Raw genomic sequence first — 19,394 nt, 5'->3', positions numbered from 1 at the left:
ATGTGAGTGCAGAGAAACAAAAGCATTCAGAGGCCACAAGACAAACGCCGTCACTGTTCTTCTATCTGTTTAGAGACTGATCATTGTTTTTGTTTCTTTCTTTTAGTTAGTTTCTTGTTTGTTGGCTCATTGTTTGTTTTGTCATATACAGTAATACTGTGTCTTGTGATTTTCTGTTTTCCATTTATTTTTTGTAAATGTTTGTTTGGCACATTTTGAAAAGCAAAAAAAATGAAAAATTCTATAAATTCAGTGGTATTTTCATTATAATATTAAGTATTCAATAGTTGTTAAATTACACAAATTGGGTGTTTCTTCTTTCTACTTGGTCGGTCAGCCACTTTGGTCAGTTATCAGTGAATCCTGCTAATAATAGTTGTCTTTTATCTGCAATATCAACTGCTCTTACAGCCCGACCTTTAAAGACAAAGTCTGCACATCAACACCACAACACTGGACTGACAAAAGGACTGAAAGTGCAGGAAGGTGATGGAGAGCAGATGTAAGAAAACAAGAGAGAGATGAGATAAAGAAGACATGATGAGACAGAAGTCAAAGAAACCATCAGAAGTAATTTTCCCTCACCAGGTTGGCCATGATGTAATGGTATCCTTTGACATGTTTCCCGACACTGACGATCTGCGAGGAGGCGGAGCAGACCTCAGCGTTAATCTGACTGGATTACAGTATAGCATACGTTAATTACATGAAATGATGCGTGTGACAGATGAGTGTGCGTGTCTTGACACAGTGGGACCGTCGAGGTTTAATCCATTGAAGATCGGACGTCTACACAAATGAACAGGCGGTCATGTCCGTATCTTACAGCGGAAGTAAACACTTCACACTTTCAGAGACATGACAATGCTTCTCCACACTCACAGACAACACAAACACACGAGTGCAACCGCAGAGCTGCGTCTCAGTGATAAGAACTGATTTTGAAAGCTGACATCTGCTGGGAAATCCCACTGGACATCCAGTTAATAAGGGCGTGAATTAAAGGGGAAAAAATGCTTAGGATCACTCAGAAAAGCTTGGATTGATATCTATTCCCCAACAGCTTTGCCTGCTGTCAAGACCTGAGCAGCAGGTAATGAAACGCTGCTGTCAGCGAACGCTCACAGCTGTAATCTGCAAGATTAAAATATAAAAATACATCCTTTATATCGATCAGAATCACAACATGTACACTGCAGGAGAGATTAGCATCCAATCCACACAACCAAAAGGTTCGAAATAAGTCAATGTGCTCTTTTAAAAGGGCCTTTTTACTCAGTGATTTCACTGGGACTTATTTAGTCAACTGAAATAAGTTCTGATCCAAGGCTAGGGGCCCAAAATGAGCAAAAAGTCACTCAAGATAACACTTACTGACCAGGAAGACTCAAAATGGCCACAAAAAATCTGCAAATTAACTGCAAGGAAACACAAAATAACTTTAAAAAATGGGTAAAACAGCCACAAAGAGACATAAAACAACTACAAAGAGACACAAAATGACGACATAGCAAATAAAATGACAAAAAAGACACATAAAATGCAAATAACTGCAAAGAGACAAAATAAGCACAAAAATGGGCAAAACACCCACAAAGAGATAACCACATGAAACCACCCCAAAGTCCATCTGTCTTGCTCCAGCTTGTTCTCATTCTGAAATTGTCAAATAGTACCGCTTTTGCAGTCGTTTTCGGCTAAAGATCCCAACGTCAAAAGCCACTGTTGGGGTCTGCACGATACGCCGCTGGACGTTGTCAGCTAAAAACAAGGCTGGAGAGAACCGTTCACAGTGTTATTTTATGATGGCAGTTGCCACCTGTGGCAGCAGCATGATGCATGGACAGACGGCATCACATGAGAACATGGCCAAATGAAATATTTTGTGTCTGAAAAATTCAACATCACTTTCCATTAATCATGACCCAGTTACTCAAGATAATCCACAAACCTTGTTATGAGTTGTTTTTGATATAGGTGCCATATTTTTCCAATAAAAACACAACAGCATTACTAAAGAAAACGTGAATCTACTGGTGGTACATTTCAGCTGAAGAGGACGTATTATTGTTTAAAACACACACTTTCCTCTGTGTGGTGATATGGTTGGTGGTTGAGTGGCTGCAGCTTGTGATGACATTCAATGCAGACTTGTTTCATGTTAGAAATGTTACAGATGCAACCTGGTGACTTTAAAGTCAACCTGACATGACACCAAAATGTTACTGATACATTTACATACAAAAGGTGCATGTCTGAAAGGGGCTTTGCAGCACCCTTTAGTTACCTTTAACACCTCTTGGACTTTAACTTTAAGATGAAGCAGCTATAGTACAGTTTGTACAACTTGCAAATTAGCTGCCAGCAAATTAAATTCCCATCTGTAAATTAAACAGGTTTGAATTCACAGATTTCATGCTCTGACATTGAAAGTAACATCTGGCTGCTTCTAAGCCTTGATATGTACTGACCGTGCTGTTAATAAGCAACTAATGAGGCCCAATTACGTATTCAAATCCTTGTTCAGGATCAGGAAAATTTGGCAGGGATGCAAATACGAACAGGATGACAGCTGAAATGAATGCGGGTTCAAAGAGATGTTTATGTCTACGACTATAACGCCACTCCGACCACGCTGCACAGAACAATGTATTAATTCACAAGCTCTAAATACAATCCATCACATCTACTTGTGAGACGTTCTACACACGGCCATCGAGCAGGAAGTCTGCTGCCGCGCGGGGCAACAAAACTCCTGGACTTACACACGTCTGCAAAGTAAACTGTAAGAACTATGACAGATGTCAGAGTGGAGATTTGCTGAATAATTGAACAATTACAGAGACACCAGTTGCCCTGGAGAGAGATGGAGGGATGAGCGGGTGAAGAGGAAGAGGAGGAGGAGGAAGGCACACATCATATTCTGAGTGTGCTTATGCCAACTAACACCACCGGAGATCCGAACAGACTGTTTTCAAGCTCTAACTTTCTAATTAGCACAAACATACTAAAAAAATAGAGTGAAACAAACAGTGAGTACGCATGTGAAGTATGAACTTCTGTTCTTTGTAGATATTTAGCTTCTGGGATCCTGTCGTTGCATGTCGGGGATGGGAAATAAAGTGATTTTGATGATCTTATGGTTCTAAAACAAAGTTGTAGATTTTAAGGTACACACAAAAAGTCTCATTACATTCATCTTTCTTATTCTCATCCAAAACGAACAAATATTCTCTTAATCACTAAATATCACACAGTTGCCTCTGCATCATTCTAGTTTCCTGGAAACCATTGGAAAACATCATTAGAGGATAATTCTGATTTATTATAACTTGAGTCTTATTTCATCATCTCTGTCAGTTAAGATCTGGGAAATTAAGCAAAATTGCCATCATTCGATGGAGGCCATTATTGCAAACTACCTTACTTAGAGGTAAAATGAATGTCAGTAATAATTTGAACCTTTGACTCATCCACTACAGAGTTGACTGATTCGTCTGGCATCATGGCATGAAACAGCGGTCTCTTGGTTAAAATTATAAGTAAAAAAATAACCATCAGCACCACGGCTGGGACTAATGTCATGGTCAAATCGTGTCAAGCAGGACGCCAGAACCAGTGAGGAGTAATTGCAGCAATGGCGAGCGCTCAAAGGCTGTCATAAATTCACGTCTTCTTGGCCAACATCGCAGTTTGTTGTACTTTGCTCTGCTGCAATTTTAAAACCTCCTGCCAAAGCCAGCATGTTGGCATCATGTGGACTTCAAATAGCATTGGATTTAGGCAAATATGTCGCTCTCTAGTGAAAGGTTAGGGAAAACTGAATCCCCTTCCCCGAAAAGTATGTACAGAACCTGGGAGGTGACATCATTAAGGTTTTAATTTTTAAAAACATGTTTCTATTTCACGCACCCTTTTTATAAATTTCACGTGCATTTTAGTAACTTGCACTTGCAAATTACTAAATCGCTCACACGTTTTAAATGATGATGATGTAATCTCCTGGGATGCATAGATATCGGTTAGAGTAGACGCAACGTCAGATTGAAGATCAAAGAGTCAGACGAGTTGAAAATAATAATAAGCACGTTTGGTCAAAGTTGAAGGAAGATGTTTGACTCTTGACTGAATTTGCATCTATGTAATAAGAGATATGCCTTAAGAGGCCAGCCTTGTTGCCTGTTTGTCCCAGAATCCATCTGTGGTACAACATCCCAGTCCCCTGTGGCCCAAAAAGTATTTTCCCCAGAGGCATCAATTTTAAAAGAGATATCTGTGAAACATGCCAGGACTCCTCAAACAGCCAACAAGGTCACCATAATTTTCCCATCCATATAAATTTGGCCAATTTGATTGGTTTGCTTGACTTGTTGTCTAAAGGTGTGCGCTGCGATTCGCTCTGATCACTCTATGTATCATCCTGCTGCCTTTCTGGTGGACAATGTGAATAAAAGTCTGTTCAAACCACAGCTGTCACACAACAAATCGTGCATTTACAGCCACTTTTAAAGCTTCACAAGTTAAACCAAACAACAGTAAATAAATAGAGCCTAATATACTTCAGTGGCTGGTGTGGATTTCAGCATCTGCGGTGGTTGATTCAACAATCTTCTGGATCAGGAATAAATAAAAAGACCAAGATGCCTCTTTTGAACAAGAAACTGAAGAAACTGAAATAGCAACTAAATGCTGATGTCATGGTGCCATCACCTGTTCCAGCATGTTCTGCAGTCTCTCAGCCTCGAGGTCGATGACAAACTTCTTCTCCTGTCTCCGGTCCAGATCATCCAGCAGCCGTCGGTAACTGGCATCGTTGAAGTTTTCCACGCAGATGGCGCTGACCTGCCAGTTGTTCTGTCCCGCCTTCTCCATGATGGCCTGCAGGATGGCGTATCCTGGTACAGCGAGACAAACACAACAAGACACATCAGACTATGTATTTATACAGTTTTTAACTCAAAACACTGTCGGCATTATACAAACCAATTTTCTCTTATTTTTGCTCGTATCCACAGTTTGTTTTTATTTTGTTTGTACCCATCAATTTTTGAAATTCACCAAGGTTTTCTTATTTTTGCTTTTATTTTACAATTGGTTGAGAGTAATCTCATAAAGATAAGAGAAAGACATCTCATTTTCACAGACAAATGTAGATGTTTAGAGTAATTAAAGTGACTGGATTATTAAATTTGTGGGCTGAAGAAATATACTATATTTGGTGCTTGATCTCAGTTACTGTCATATCAGTTATTGTGTCCATCTGCTGACCACAGCTACAATATAACTAAGTACTCCAGATGGAAATATCATACTCCTTTTCTGCACTACAATTATTATATAACTACTTTACATATTAAGATTTTAATAGCGCTGAAATAATTGGTCCATTAATTTGAAAATTAATTGGCAACTATTTTTCCTGTAAGTCATTTTTCATGCAAAAACATTTCATGGTTCCTGCTTTTCATATGTACTGTATGTATGAGCACTTGCTGCTTTTCTATCATTTTAATTCTTTTGATGAAGCTCTATGTAACGTATTTTTAATTTTAATACTTCAATACATTTCCTTGAAATCACATTTATTTTGTGTAAGTTTATTTAACTGTACGTCAATTTCACCACTGCAGGAGTTCTTTTTAAAATCTTTTTTGGCGTCATGTCTTCAGAGTCTTTGCACACGGCACAAAACCTGCCATTATATAGTGTTAAGGGGGCGTTATCTATGCTAACAGGTGAATTATGATTAAATTGGATTCATCATTGAGCAAACCTGGTCAGAGCAGATTTGGATGGTTAAGAACATTTGTTGCGTTTGGAGTTGACTTCTCTTGTGTTTTTAAATAAACAAATGTTTGATCAGCAAAATATAATGGAGTAATATATACACATGCATACCTACTTACACAAACACATACATTTTGCATGTTTTAACCAATAAAACATTAGATTTTTAAATATTTTGGAACCACATACGCAGTGATTGTCCGTGTGTATTTTTTTGCAGATCTGGATCCATTTTCTCCTGTTAAAATAACATGAAGTGCTCCCTGTATGCTTTTTTTTAGTTGTCAGTGTAACATCTCCTCAATATGTTTACTGAAGAAACTGAGGCTAAAAAACTCCCTGACGGAAATATGCTCATGTGAAGTGATGAAACACAATAATTGCTGGTTTGCCTCACAAACTGGCTTTAGTTGACACAACATCTTTGGCAAGACAAGCTCTCTTCCAATCTAAAAGAAACCACGCTGAAGCAAACTCCCCTAAAGCTTTGATCTCTTTCCAGCCAGATCCTGGCTTTTGGTCCAGTCGCTGAAACAGGCTCGTCTCCATGAGTCGGATGCAACATTAGACTGTCGGGGGTGGGGTGGGTACCCTTGCTGTCAGGTTTGTGTATAAAGAAGATGAGTGTCAGAGAGGAAACTAGGGAGCTGTGAGGGCGGCTGTTCTCCAGCAGGAACAGATGTCCCCCTTAAACGGCCCCTCCTGGTGGCCATCACAATCTGGCAACCCGTCTCCCTTTGCTCCCAATTAGTGGATTAACCTGTGCTCTGGCAACCCGGCTCCCTCTCCACCTCCTCTATCCCCTCCTCAGCCCCTTGCTCCAACGTTAGAGCGATCTTAGCGCCAGGAGGGACTGCTGGTTGAAATGACACACATGCTCCCGTGTGCATGTATCATCTCAGAGTGTCCTCAGTTACTCCTGAAGGAAGAGCTGGTTTGTGACATTTTGGTAACAAGGGACCCTGGATGGGACACAGCCATTGTTCTTTTTCTCAGTTTTGACAAAAGACAAATGGGACTGCATGTTGCAAAAGCCAGAAAAGATCAGTAAATTAAAATGTGCTGTCGTGAGATCTTTACTGTACAAGAGTTTTGGGACGGGCACATTTTCATCTTTTTTATTTTCACGCCATGAACAGTTGAAATTAGAAAGATGGCAGCATATGAGGGAGGAGAGAAAGGAATGACATGCAACAAAAGTCCCCTGCCGGACCCAAATAATTGCAGACATTGCGGTTCAAAATCTCCAACAGGGCACCCCCCTTTTCTCTTTTTGAAGCCTAGTGTTTGATTATGTTTGAGGCATATCAAAATTGAGCTTTTGTGCTTCTACACCTCATAATAATACATTTGTGGAAAGAATACATAACAAAGACAAAGTCAGTTGAAGGTGGAAGTAGACTAGATGCCAATACCGCATGGCATCTGACTTGCAAACATGCACAACATTGTTATGTATGCATGGGGGTTACGTTTTGACTAGTTGTGCAAAGGAAAAATATGACTGAGAGGTCATGTATATCCTGATAAGGCCCAGATGCACCAAACCGACATCAAAGAAATAGTGGTGAAGAAGGCCGACTGTTATGAGGAAATAACTCTCCATAGCAGTATGCAGCTGTAGCCTGTATTCATCATTAAAACAGAAAACTGTAAGATGGATTCAAGTAGCTATTTAGCCAGTTAGCACATTAACAACAAAACCTGAATTGCCAATTGTTTTAACTGAAAAGCCCAATGGCTCAAAATTAATCTAACCTAAGTTTGTTTCAATGTCACTCCCTCTAAATTTAAGCCATTTATTTCTTATTCTCACTTCCGTTTCTGTTTTCTTGCACTGAGCTAAACTGCCAATGAGAGTGATTTACCTCACTGACGAGCTCAGCCATCAGGTACGCTGATTTAACATGCTCAATCAACCAAAAAAAAAAAAAAAAGCCTACAAGGGCCGATAAGTGCCAACTTGCAGGACACACAAGAAGGAGAGAAGGAAAAGTGCATGTGCTGGCTAGATTTGCCATTTGGTTGCCTTTTTCCCCAAAACTGTAGATAAGCAAATGTATAGAATAAGATAACCATCAATTTTCATACCACGGTACACCTTAAAACCGGTATAATGCTGCAACCGAAGGTCTGATATAGACCAATGGCCGACCTGCTTGGTGCTCCAGGGCTCTAATGTGTAAAAGACACCAAAAAAATAAAAAATGTTGAACTAAAATAAAGTATATGACCTAATGAGCTTCAAGTTTGTGTTTTTTCACCAACAAAAAAAACAAAAACACAATAACAGTTCTGTGCTGTTTTCACCCGCTAATACACTTTTTATGTGGATAAAAAGAAAGGCAAAATCGACCAACTTTTTATTAAATGATCTGTTAATGACGCAAGATGAAAAGGCAGAGTGTCACCATCTTTATGAAATTCATCCCGTGGGGAGCATGGATTCCTGCACTAACCTTTATGGCAATCCATCTGATAGTTATTGAGATATTTCAGTGCGGACGGACACTGACATCCCGAGAGCCAGCCATAAACAGACAAGCTTTTAATGAACTCATTTTTTTACCCATTTCATCCCTTTCGTGTCTTCTGGCTCTCTTGGGGATGCACATAGCTGTTGTTGCTGTCTGTTAATTGATCTGTCCATGTTCACACTGTATATCTGTTTTTTTCTCCAAGGAGCAAAACTCAAAACAGAAAAACAACTAAAGCCTGATTTTAACACGTTCAAAGTCTCCAGTTCTCCTGGTGTGAACTCACTTTATTTCTTTACCTTAACATTTACCTCGTGGCGTTTGTGTGTACCTGCCCAGGGACTGCAGAAGGATAGACGCTGGTGGCTAAATCTGATACAACACGTCTCTTCTTATTGCTTGGGATACATGACAAATAAACATAATAAAAAGGAGGGGCTGTGTGCAGGGTTGGGATGCCACAGGCTGGGATAAAAACGACTCCCTGTGGGCGCTGCAGCTACTTTGCTGCTATTGACTGTATCGACTGGAGCTTTTTCAGCTACAAATGAGCAGCTGTTTTGGCTCACTGTTAGTGTGTCGTGGTGTGAAACCTTAGTTCATGTGTTAATACTCCAATACTTTTGGTTTGCCATAGACTCATTTTAATAGTGGGCAGAGGTATGACAGTATGATGTAATGTATACTTACACTGTAAATAAAACAAAGCTGTGGAAATGCCTCATTATGCTTTGAATTATCTAATTTTCATCACAATATGATACCACAGCGCAGAGTATAAGGTTATTATGAAGAGTCTCGATGGTGTTGTGAATTAAATTTGTATGTGTATTACAAACATGTTCAGTATCTTGTGGTATAACTGACTTTTTAATCTTTCCGGCTGATCCATTTTAACAGGAGTACCCTGTAAAATGTGTCTTAAAAAAATGCAAATGATAGCACAGAAAGGCTGAGTCTCAAGCAGCATGTCCCCAACAAAAAGTCAGCATCCTCACCATAATCCATGTGGGAGACGTGAAATAAAGGAACTGCACTGTCTGTGCATTGCAGCCTAATGTTTGAAGCACATTAATAACTGCAACTAGAGCTGCAGAGATTAGTCAGTTAACCAGTATTTTCTTATACTTATTTCAACTTAATCCAGTTTTTAATGGGAAAAATAACCTGAAATAAAAAACAACTGAAATGTTCAGTTTAATTCAAGGTGGAGACTTTTACCAAAATAAAAAAATCTTACAACAAGAAAAAAAAGTGATTTGTTCTTATATAACCTTTGGGTGGTTTGAAAGCAGATTTAATGTTTGCATTTTTAAATAGTGCTAGTTCTAGTTTTTTTATCTTGCCTGTGTGTGGTTTGCTCTATTCACTGTCATGGATATGCTGCAGACACACCAACAGTTTGCAGGGCTGTGGTAGAGACACACGCCTGAAAGAAAAGCTCACATTTATGGTTGGAAGATGAAAAACACCCAGTTGTAAGTGTTATGACAGACTTACGTATCAACAGGTTTTGGATATGTGCAAATTTCACAACGCTGACCTTTTCAAGTAAGTAGCTGAAGAAATGAAAGCGGGAGGCTGTGTTTGCATGGTTGAACAAGTCTGCCACTACTGAAAAACTGAAAAAAATCCTATTTTGACAAACAGAGGCAAAATGGCACAAGTGGGTTCACAGATCCACTTTTCTTATTTTGAAGTGATGTTGGGGCACGTACTTTATATGCATGTAAATGTAGTCAGTGTGTGTGTATATGCACATAGTTGTATGCTGGGACAAGGATACAACTGGTGTACCAGCTACAGGCGCCAGCAGGTGATTGGCTCATCTGGGATGATGGCCACCGCATAAAGAGCCAATATGGTGTTGTTTCTGGTTTGTTTAGTTGGCTTGTGTCAACGAGTATTACATGAGGACCTCCAGTAATTTGTAATAATTGTCTGTGATTTTAATCCCATGCAAATCAGCAATGTCTGTAGTTTGTAAAGTAAAAATTCCAGGGCATATTTCCTACCACATGTCGGCAAACACAGAGGTCATGTGATAATATTATTCCTGTGCAAATCAGCATCGCTGTAATTTGCTGGTGATTTGGGAGTTGTTTGGAGGTTTTTTTTGTTTGTTTGTTTTCCTCTGTCATGTAACTGGCCTCTGCGCTCTGTGCATGCTCCTTGTCACCGGACCAGCCCCCCTCGGTGGTTAGGGCCTGTTCTTTATTTATGAGGGGGGAAGGGATGCTGCAAATTCAGGCATTAAATGTAAATGTAAGCACTGAGCAGGGGGTTGTGTTTTTAATTTTGGCTTCAGTGAGGTACATACAACTTGAAAAGGTAGTATTTCATATTTATTTTAATAAAAAAGTCACACCCCAGCCACTCCCCTTCGCATTATAATAAAGTCCATTAACAGTGGCACAGAAGCTTAGCTTTGTAGTGCTGTTTTCAGTAAATCTGAGTTAAATACAGACATCGCTTATCTAGTGCAAATGTGCCGCATGAAACACAGGCGCAGGGGGGTAATTTCTAAATTACATGAGGTCCCCAGGTAACACTAGTCCAGTGCGAATAGTGCTATTGAGATGGATCTGCCAATATGCAAGCTTACAAGTCATAATTTTATCCATGGCACTTTTATGACTCTATATTGGACTGAAAGGTCTGCGATTTTGACTAAAACTATCAAAACTCTTATTACTAAAATAGAAAACTAAACAAAAATCCACATTGTTGGCACTATTTCACCAGATACAAATCAGCAGCTGCAGTGAGCTGCTTGTAGTATCCATGATATCTCCCATCATGTCCTATTGTGCCACATGGTGCACACACAGCGCATGAAACAGGAAACCACAGTGGTGGCAGTCGAGGCAAGTAAAGCGTGCAAAGGGCCAGCTGATTACCAGCTGATAAATGTGTAACCCTGAGGCTGTATGTGGAGCAGCAGCCAGCCGCAATCAGCATCAGCGTCAAAGACACAGCCACGGGCTAATGTGCGCACTAACGCATGTTGTGCTGATTGGAGCCGAGCTGGACACTCGATGGAAGCAGCTGCGGCGTGTGGAGAGGAGAGCAAGTGCACATCTGGGGTTATGTGTGTGATTTCGGCCTCCTCTCTGTATCTCTCCCTCCCTGTTGTCCCATCTTTGGCCTACAGTTTGATACATACTGTCAGCGTCTGCCCACTGAGCCTCCGTCCGTCCTCCTCCCTCATCCAGTCGGTCCTTTCCTTTCACCTCTCGCTCTCCACAGAGTACACAGAGAGGCTTATGCTTTTAAAAAGAGCCATTCATCATGTCCTGAACACACTCCATCTGATGGAGAAAGATCATCTTGTTGCCTGCTCTGTGCCCTTCCTTTCCTCACTTATTTACTCTCTCGTTCTTTTCTTTACCTCATCTCTTCTCTCCTCATTTTTTATGTTCTCTTTTTTCTCCTACTCCCCTTTTCTCTCTTGTTTTTTCCCATCTTCTCTTCATTTCCTTTCCTGTCTTCTTGTCTCCTCTCTAAATGTCCTCCTCTGTCTTCTCCTTTCCTCTAATTTTCTCTTCTCCTCTCATTTCCTTTGCGCTCCTCTTCTTTTCCTCCCCTATGTCCTTGATTCCTCTCCTCTCAAATCCTCCATCCTTGTATGTTTTCTCCAAATTTTCTCTCCTCTTGTCCCCTCAGTCCTTCTCCTTCCTCCTTGTTTACTCTCCTACTTCACACCCTCCTTGTATCCACATCTTGTTTCCTCCTTCATTGTTCCCTTTCTTTTCATTTCTCTTTGATTCTCTCCCTTTCATTTTTCCTCTAATTAACTCTCCTCTACTTTACTTTCATCACTCCTTGTATCCTTACCTCTCCTGTTCTCCTTTTATGTAGGCTCTCCTTTTGTTTCCCCCATCCTCCTCTCCTCTCCTTGTTGCATCTGCTCTCCTCTCCTTTGTCTTTGTATCCTTGTCTTTCAACAAACTTAACACATAGCTATTAAGTAAACATAAATTAAGATTTATAGTTACTTCTGCATTTCTTTTTCAAGGCAATCTGATTCCAAGATTATTTTAAGTAAGATCAACTCATCAGATTTACAGTGTAAAACATTTCCTGGATCGTCTTTGTATTGTTTAATTTGTCTTGTCACATTTATTTATTATTTTTTCCCTGTGTCAGTGTGTGTCTGTATTTGTGGGACCTGTAGTGGAAGCTAAAAGGAACAGTGCTCAGTGCAGTGCTACAGTAACCAGCCCTCTTGTATCTCTGGTGCTCTGATGCAGCGAATCAGACTGGCGCTCATTGACTGAGCTCAGCCATGCGTGGGCTGATTCTACATTATAGTCGATACTGGGTGAATGCCTGGCCCTGTGTGTGTGTGTGTGTGTGTGTGTGTGTGTGTGTGTGTGAAAAATCCTCAGGCCAAAGAGCTAGAGCCTGTGCCCAAAAGCCTTCTGAAAAGCACTCGCATGCGCACTAATATGAACGTATAAAGTCAGACACATTCATACCCTCTAACAAAGACACAAGTCCTCATGATTTATATGAGGTTTTGAAATATGCAAGCTGTCCTCTTCAGAAAAACTGCTAGAGTACACTCCTAATTAATTGAGTGTGCAGCACAAAAACTCCACAAGAAATAAAATAATAATAATGTGAAGGACAGTGCCTGCCTAACCTTACCCCCTAAAGTTATAGAAATGTATTTTTTTTTAGGATTGTGAAAAATGCTTGTGCAGAAATTTGCTTTCATGCTGAACCAGGCGGCAAAAGAAATTTAAACTGATCAGCTATAAAGCTGGTGGAAAAATACATGAGGAGAGGACCAGACAAGATGATGGCAATCAATAAACACTATACTTCTAAATGTTTGATTACAATATGAGATATGAAAGTGAAAAACTGCCCTCAAAATTTACTGGAATACTTCGGGAAAAAATCTGACAATACAGTTTATCTACCATAAAAAACAATATTTTTCATATGCAGAATCAACTAATACAACTTAGGGTAATTTGTATGTTTTATACAACCTCAGATAGTAATAGTACCCATGTTGAGCCACTCATGTTTTTCGTATGTGTCGTGTTGTATCCAGCATGTCCTCGACAGACAGCGTTTCCCGATGTTAGAATGACGGCCCCTTCACCAGAGCTCAAACATCAGCCATCAGTCAGTTAAAATAAGTTGCTGTCTGCTGACTGATTTCAGCACCATGGACAGAGTCATCTACAGGGCTGTTGTTTTTACCAAAAATCAAGCTCTTGCAAATACGTAACTGTTTTAATAAAGGTTTCAATTTGCTTCTGGTTTCTAAATGTTGTGAACTTGTGTTGTGACATAAATATCCAGGGTGACCAGTTCAAGGGTCACATCATGCTTGGATAGTTTTTTTTCAGGATTTCATAATTTCTGCAGGATTAATGGAAGTCTGAGAGGTTTGAGTGAAAACCAGAGATGGAATTTAACTAAAAATATGTATTCAAGTACTGTACTTGAGAAGAAGTTGTACCTAATTGAACTTAAGTTTGTTCTTTTCATGCTAATTTCTATTTCTACAGCACCACAGAAGGGCTTCAGAGGAAAATATTGTACTTTTTATTTCACTTCATTTATCTGACAGCTTTAGTTACCTTACAAATAAGGTTTTTTTCCAAACAAAACATAAAGAATTCATCCTTTATAAATCAAAAGTTTATACAAGTACAGCTTAAATGCTTAGATGATTAATTAATTAGTCAACTGACAGAAAATTAGTTCTCATTAGTTCTGTTTGGGTTGTTTAAGTTACTTTTCATGCGAAACATTTCAACGTTACAGTTTCATGAATGTGAAGATTTGCTCTTTTTCCTTTTAATTCTGGTAAATTTAAAGTATTTGTAATAATGTTGAAGTGTGGCCTATTTTATGGACATAACAAACATTGTGAAGGTGTCAACTTTTGGCTCTGGGTAATTGTGATGGCATTGCTCAATATTTTCTAAATAATGTAATATAACAATAAAGTCTTCATTCTTAATACTTTAAATGTATTTTCCTAATCATACGTCCATACTTTTACTTGAGAAACATTTTCAATAAAGGACTTTAACTTGCAACAGAAAGTTTTTACAGAGTGGTATTTGTATTTTTACTTAAGGAAAGGATCTGAATAACTTCTCCACCGCCGCTGAAAACACAAATTCTCACATACAGTGTGCACAACTAAGCACCATCGTTTGAAGTAAAAATTACTTAGAGACACTTCTAAATTGGGGAGAAAGAGACTAAAGTCTTCAAACATCACACATAAGATCATCTATATTCCAGTCAAAGACTACTGCTGATCCTGAATCAGTTGTAATGCCAATTGAGGCTTTAAGCAGCCTAAAAGTCTGCCTGTGCGTCTGCGGGGCAGTACACTCTGACAGCAGGAACCTTTGTTGTGTTTTTGGAGAACACTTGATCAGATACAAGTAGGTTTTGTTGAGAGGAGACGAGGCTTTTTACCCAGTCAAGCGTGTCCGACCTGAGATAAGAGGAAAAAAGAGGCAGGGAATGAGCTGTTCTGAAGGGAGGCCATCCTGATACGGTGCTCACTCTGTCGCTCCCATACAGCCAATCTGCTCAAACACCCACTGCAGTCCCCACAGCAGCTCACACGAAGAATGAAAACCCCTGACTACCTTCTGGAAAATGTATGAAAGCAAGATGTGGAGATGCGATCCAGGCAGTAGCCCATATCCATTCTGCCTTGTAATGGAAATGTAACACAGGGGGGGGGGGATATATGTACAAACCTATTGACTGTGTGTGTGTGTGTGTGTGTGTGTGTGTGTGTGTGTGTGTGTGTGTGTGTGTGTGTGTGTGGTGAGAGAAAGGCAAAGACGGTGTGGGTGACAGAGAAGAAAATGAAACGAAAAAAAGAAAAAATCCAAAGAGAGAGAAAAACACGGATGAGAGAAATATGCGGTCCTCGTCCTCAGGAGGGGAATGGAGCCAGAGACAGATGGAGAGAGAGGTCCAACACTATTCACAACACTTCTAGCAGCAGCTGCACTGCAATATTGATCACTTGGTGGCCCCAAGACATGTTGTGGATTAAAAACAGCCATTATTTTAGCGGGGACATCCATTCACACCTCTGTGTTTGCAATGCAGGACGAATGAGGGCAAAGAAACACCATGTACCCGCCTGCTGAAAGATTTATGGCAATGAAATCGAATTATTTTCACTGAAACATACCTATAGCTAGATTAATATTATGTTTAAGAGCTGAAGATATTTTTTAATTCTGCGAATTTAGATTTAATACAATAAATCATGAATATATTACAACAGAAGCTAATACCTGAACAATAAAGTCCAAAGAAAACTCTGATGAGCATTTTCTGATCTGCCACCTGTATGGTTAAGGTTTGGTTAAGCTGAGGCACCGAAGGCTGTTAAGATTAAAGAAAGATCAGGACTCGCTCCCCTGGCTGGGTCATTGCGCTGCCTCCTCTTTTGCTTTGGGTTGTTCCATTCAGTTGTGTGGAAAAACCAACTGAATTATAAAACGGTTGGTTTATCAAAACCAGTGTCTTGAATTACAAATGACAGTGGGTGAAAGACCAGTGAGTATGTTTTGTTTCAGCTTAAACTAAAGCTAGCCACAGCCATCTCACCGTAGCTTTCACTTGAGATGGCTCTCTTGTTTTATCTCTCTGTGTTTTTCCGTGGCTCAGAGTGCAGTAAGTGCCTCACAGCTTCCAGAGACCAGAGATTACACCTCCCAAGTGCAGTTAGTGCAGTTTGACTTGCTTTTCACTTCCATTTTGTAGTGGCTGTAAATTTTACCTGCAGCTTTCTGGGGAATCACACAATTCTGTGGCACCTTACAAAAATTCTGATCTTAAAGTTTGTCCACATGTGTAGTTGCTGCTCTATGTTTTGGGAGAATCAGTTTATTCAGTACTTTGAAAGGTCATCTAAAGGAAAGACAAAAGGAGTCCGTCGTCTTTACTCACCCCGGTCGGTGTCGTACAGGAAGACGAACTTGTTCCAGTCGTAGTGGTCGAGGAGGGACAGGAGCGCTCCGCGGATGGACGGCCGGAGCTGCAGGGTGAACTGGCTCTCGCCCTCGGTGGGGAAGCTGGGAGTGATGAGGGAGATATGCAGGGCGCTGCAGAAGGACGTCAACGTGTGCACCGAGCGTTTGTCGTACAGGCCGAAGATGGCGAAGACACCACGGGAGTACTGGGAGCAAACTGGGGAAGAAAAAGATCAATGAATAAATAAGAGGACAGAGCTAGAGGGGATGTGGGGAAAGATAACATTTATCTGTGTGAACTGGGTTGTAAAACAATTTAAAAACATGCTGAGGGATTTACGTACAACAAAAGTAAGATGATGAAGTGGATCCATGAAGGCCACCTCTGTCAGCACCTTTTATTTCTCCCTAGTCATTCATCTGATCTGTTTAATCTACATTCTTCCTGTGCTTAATCCCAAACAAGTCAAAGGTTTTTGCTCAGGGTTTTCTCTCAAATCTTTTAACTAATCAGTTTGATCCCGTCTTTTCCTCAAAACCTCTCTGTCAATATACGGCACTGAATTTATGTAGTTGTCCTTGAGTGGTTTAAAACTTTGTGTGACCCATCATTTGGCACCACAGGTCCAACATCTTACAAATGTCAATTCATTTAAATCATCTGTGACAAATTAAACCACATTCATCTATTTTTTTTTGGGCAACTGGGGGCAGCAAAGCAAGCTGTTAATGTGAAACAGGACATTCGATCACCTTATATCATCCACTTACACATCCAACCTAAATGAAGAAAAACATCATTCATTTGGAGTCCTGTTTCTCCTTTTAGCTCCATTTTGGTCTCGACAAACTCCTGAGAAAAAATGTTTGGCTGCTTCTAAATGCTCCATAATGTTCATTTGCTAATTTGGTGATGTGCACAGTGTACAGTTGATTTTTTTTTTTTTTTTTTTTTGGGAAAACAGCTGCCTGCTGTTGTTGTCAATATGAAAAATGCCGATGCTTGATTACAATGTTTTTCATTTTTTGAAGTTGGTTTGTATGCAGTTTTTGCAGTAGCCCTGTCGCCAGAGGAAAACATTGGCATTGTAGTATATTTCTGAAAACTACAGTTATGTTACATTTGTATGTTTCATATGCATCATATCACCAAAGCATATGAGCTGATTTTGTCATCAGGAGGTAGAGGGGATGGTGGGGTGTGACTGGGTTCGAAGTCTGCTAAGCTGTTTGAGACAACCAGTCAACAAAACCAACAGTGTTTTAGCGTGTCATCACTGTATTTCCAAAGGCTTTATAGCCACCAAGCGTGGGTGATTTTTTTTAGGGACCCATCGCTGTAATCTCACCATGAACAGCTCCAAAAAAGCGATATTGCTGTTTTTCAAAACTGTGCCCCTAAAAATGGATATTTTAAGCCAAAACACGATCTCTCCCTAACCTAACCAAGTGATTTTTGTGCCAACATAACCTCATTAATCACAACATTTTTGAGACATAAAGTTTCAAAGAAGCTACATTATAACGTACAAATATAACGTATCCGTGGTTACAGAATCATTCAGTGCCAACTCAGTGTCATTTGGGTTGTTTGTAAAGTGTCTTTTATTGTTGTTGCCCAGCAGTGGTTTGATCTATTATTTAAATAAAAACAATATTTCTGGAGCTTTAAACATAATACATTTGTAATACATTTTGATTTTCTTATTGGTCTCTTCTGTTTGAACAAAAAGCTCGTTGTTTTTCCATCTATTATTCTCAAATCAAGCATCCTCACAGTTTATACAACAAGAACGTTGTTGGGCTGTGAATCAGTTCACTTATCTTTTATTAAGCACATTTCCCCCGTGATTATTTCATTGTGTGGAAGCAAAACAACAGCACGCAATGAGGGCTCATCTCAGGAGAAACACGTACAAGTCTTGGCACAATGCCAGGGAACTCATGCAAGCACACAGGAAGTACTGTTTGCAGTTTGATGAATAGAAGAAGAAGTGGGTCATTAATGTGAGCAGCGATAGCCATCTTATTAGAAAATGCACCTGAGCAGATTATGAAGACAAAAGAATCGTTCTGAATGACAACTGATGGCTGGGAAATGCGTCGAAGAAATCACCACAGCAGTGGATGCTCAGCACCGCGACTGGAGACAAAATAACAAACCATTATCCCGCTGATTACCACTTTAAATCCTTTCAAGGGATCCGCTGAATGCAGTAAACAGAGATCAAAACTGAACGCATCCGTTTCCTCTGATGCTTTCATCTCAAAAGCTGTTCTCTTCCCCCATTTAAACAGCAACAACAGTACCAACCCTTCCTAGCGGCGCACTGAATCATTCCTCTCGCTGTTGTGCAGATATATTCTAGAGGACGTCTTCCCCATTAACAAAACACATCGCAGTCATGCCGCGCTGCTCCATGACATCAAACAGCACAAACTGAACCTGTGTGTGTTGTGTTTTATTGGTCAGACTTAGAATTTAATGGAAAAAATCACATTTTCACACACAGCACACACATACACAGTGTGTCCTGCTTAAGGAGATCTCCTCATTATAGAAAGGTTTGGCCGTCTACAAGAAACGCACTATAATTGCCCACTTTTTACACACTCGCAGAACAACAACAGAAAGGGAAGATAATGAGCATCCTCTGCCAGTTTCCGGGTACGAGGAGAATCAGAGCGAGTGGCAAACTGAAGGAAGAGCTCAAGATGTTCTCGTTGTTAAAGGAAAACGGGGGGTGGGGGAGGCAAACAAGCTTTACTGACAAACCCATTGTTTCCACACAGAGTGCAGTACTCTACTGTAGAGACGAAGAGAGGGAGAGTGTGCGTCTTTTCTGATGTGCCTGCAGCTTCATCCCTCAGTGAGACAAACAAGACACCAGTCAGAGACACAGAGCGAGGAAAGCTTCTTCTGTTGTACACACAATTAAGGTACATGGAGGTGCCGGGAACTACAGTACAAGGAAAAACACGGCAGTCAAGACTGTACTGTGGTGACGTTTGTTGTAATATCACAGCTAAAAGTTTGCTTTTCTCGGTGTCATGACTCATTAAAAGCCAGCGCTGGCTGGGGAGATGTTACTACGAATATGTATCCTCATGGATCCAAAGAATTGTGCTCGACTAGAAAGAGAGCCGT

At 40.2% G+C, this 19,394-nt stretch overlaps 1 protein-coding gene across 1 annotated transcript in view; it reads right to left on the bottom strand.

Moving 5' to 3' along the window:
- Nucleotides 1-19,394, bottom strand: part of LOC121952359 (glutamate receptor 4) — a 143,515-nt gene that overhangs the window by 57,181 nt on the left and 66,940 nt on the right. Inside the window, exons 3-5 of the mRNA XM_042498982.1 lie at nt 16,224-16,463; nt 4,711-4,895; nt 586-639 (exon numbers count right to left, since the gene is read on the bottom strand). Of these exons, the coding sequence (XP_042354916.1) occupies nt 586-639; nt 4,711-4,895; nt 16,224-16,463 (479 nt within the window). The remainder of the gene's footprint in view (nt 1-585; nt 640-4,710; nt 4,896-16,223; nt 16,464-19,394) is intronic.

Source organism: Plectropomus leopardus, chromosome 13 (genome assembly GCF_008729295.1).
Source record: "Plectropomus leopardus isolate mb chromosome 13, YSFRI_Pleo_2.0, whole genome shotgun sequence".
Classification (NCBI taxonomy): Eukaryota; Metazoa; Chordata; class Actinopteri; order Perciformes; family Serranidae; genus Plectropomus; species Plectropomus leopardus.
The sequence above is the reverse complement of the archived record's forward strand: the minus strand, read 5'-3'. Positions and strand labels throughout refer to the sequence as shown.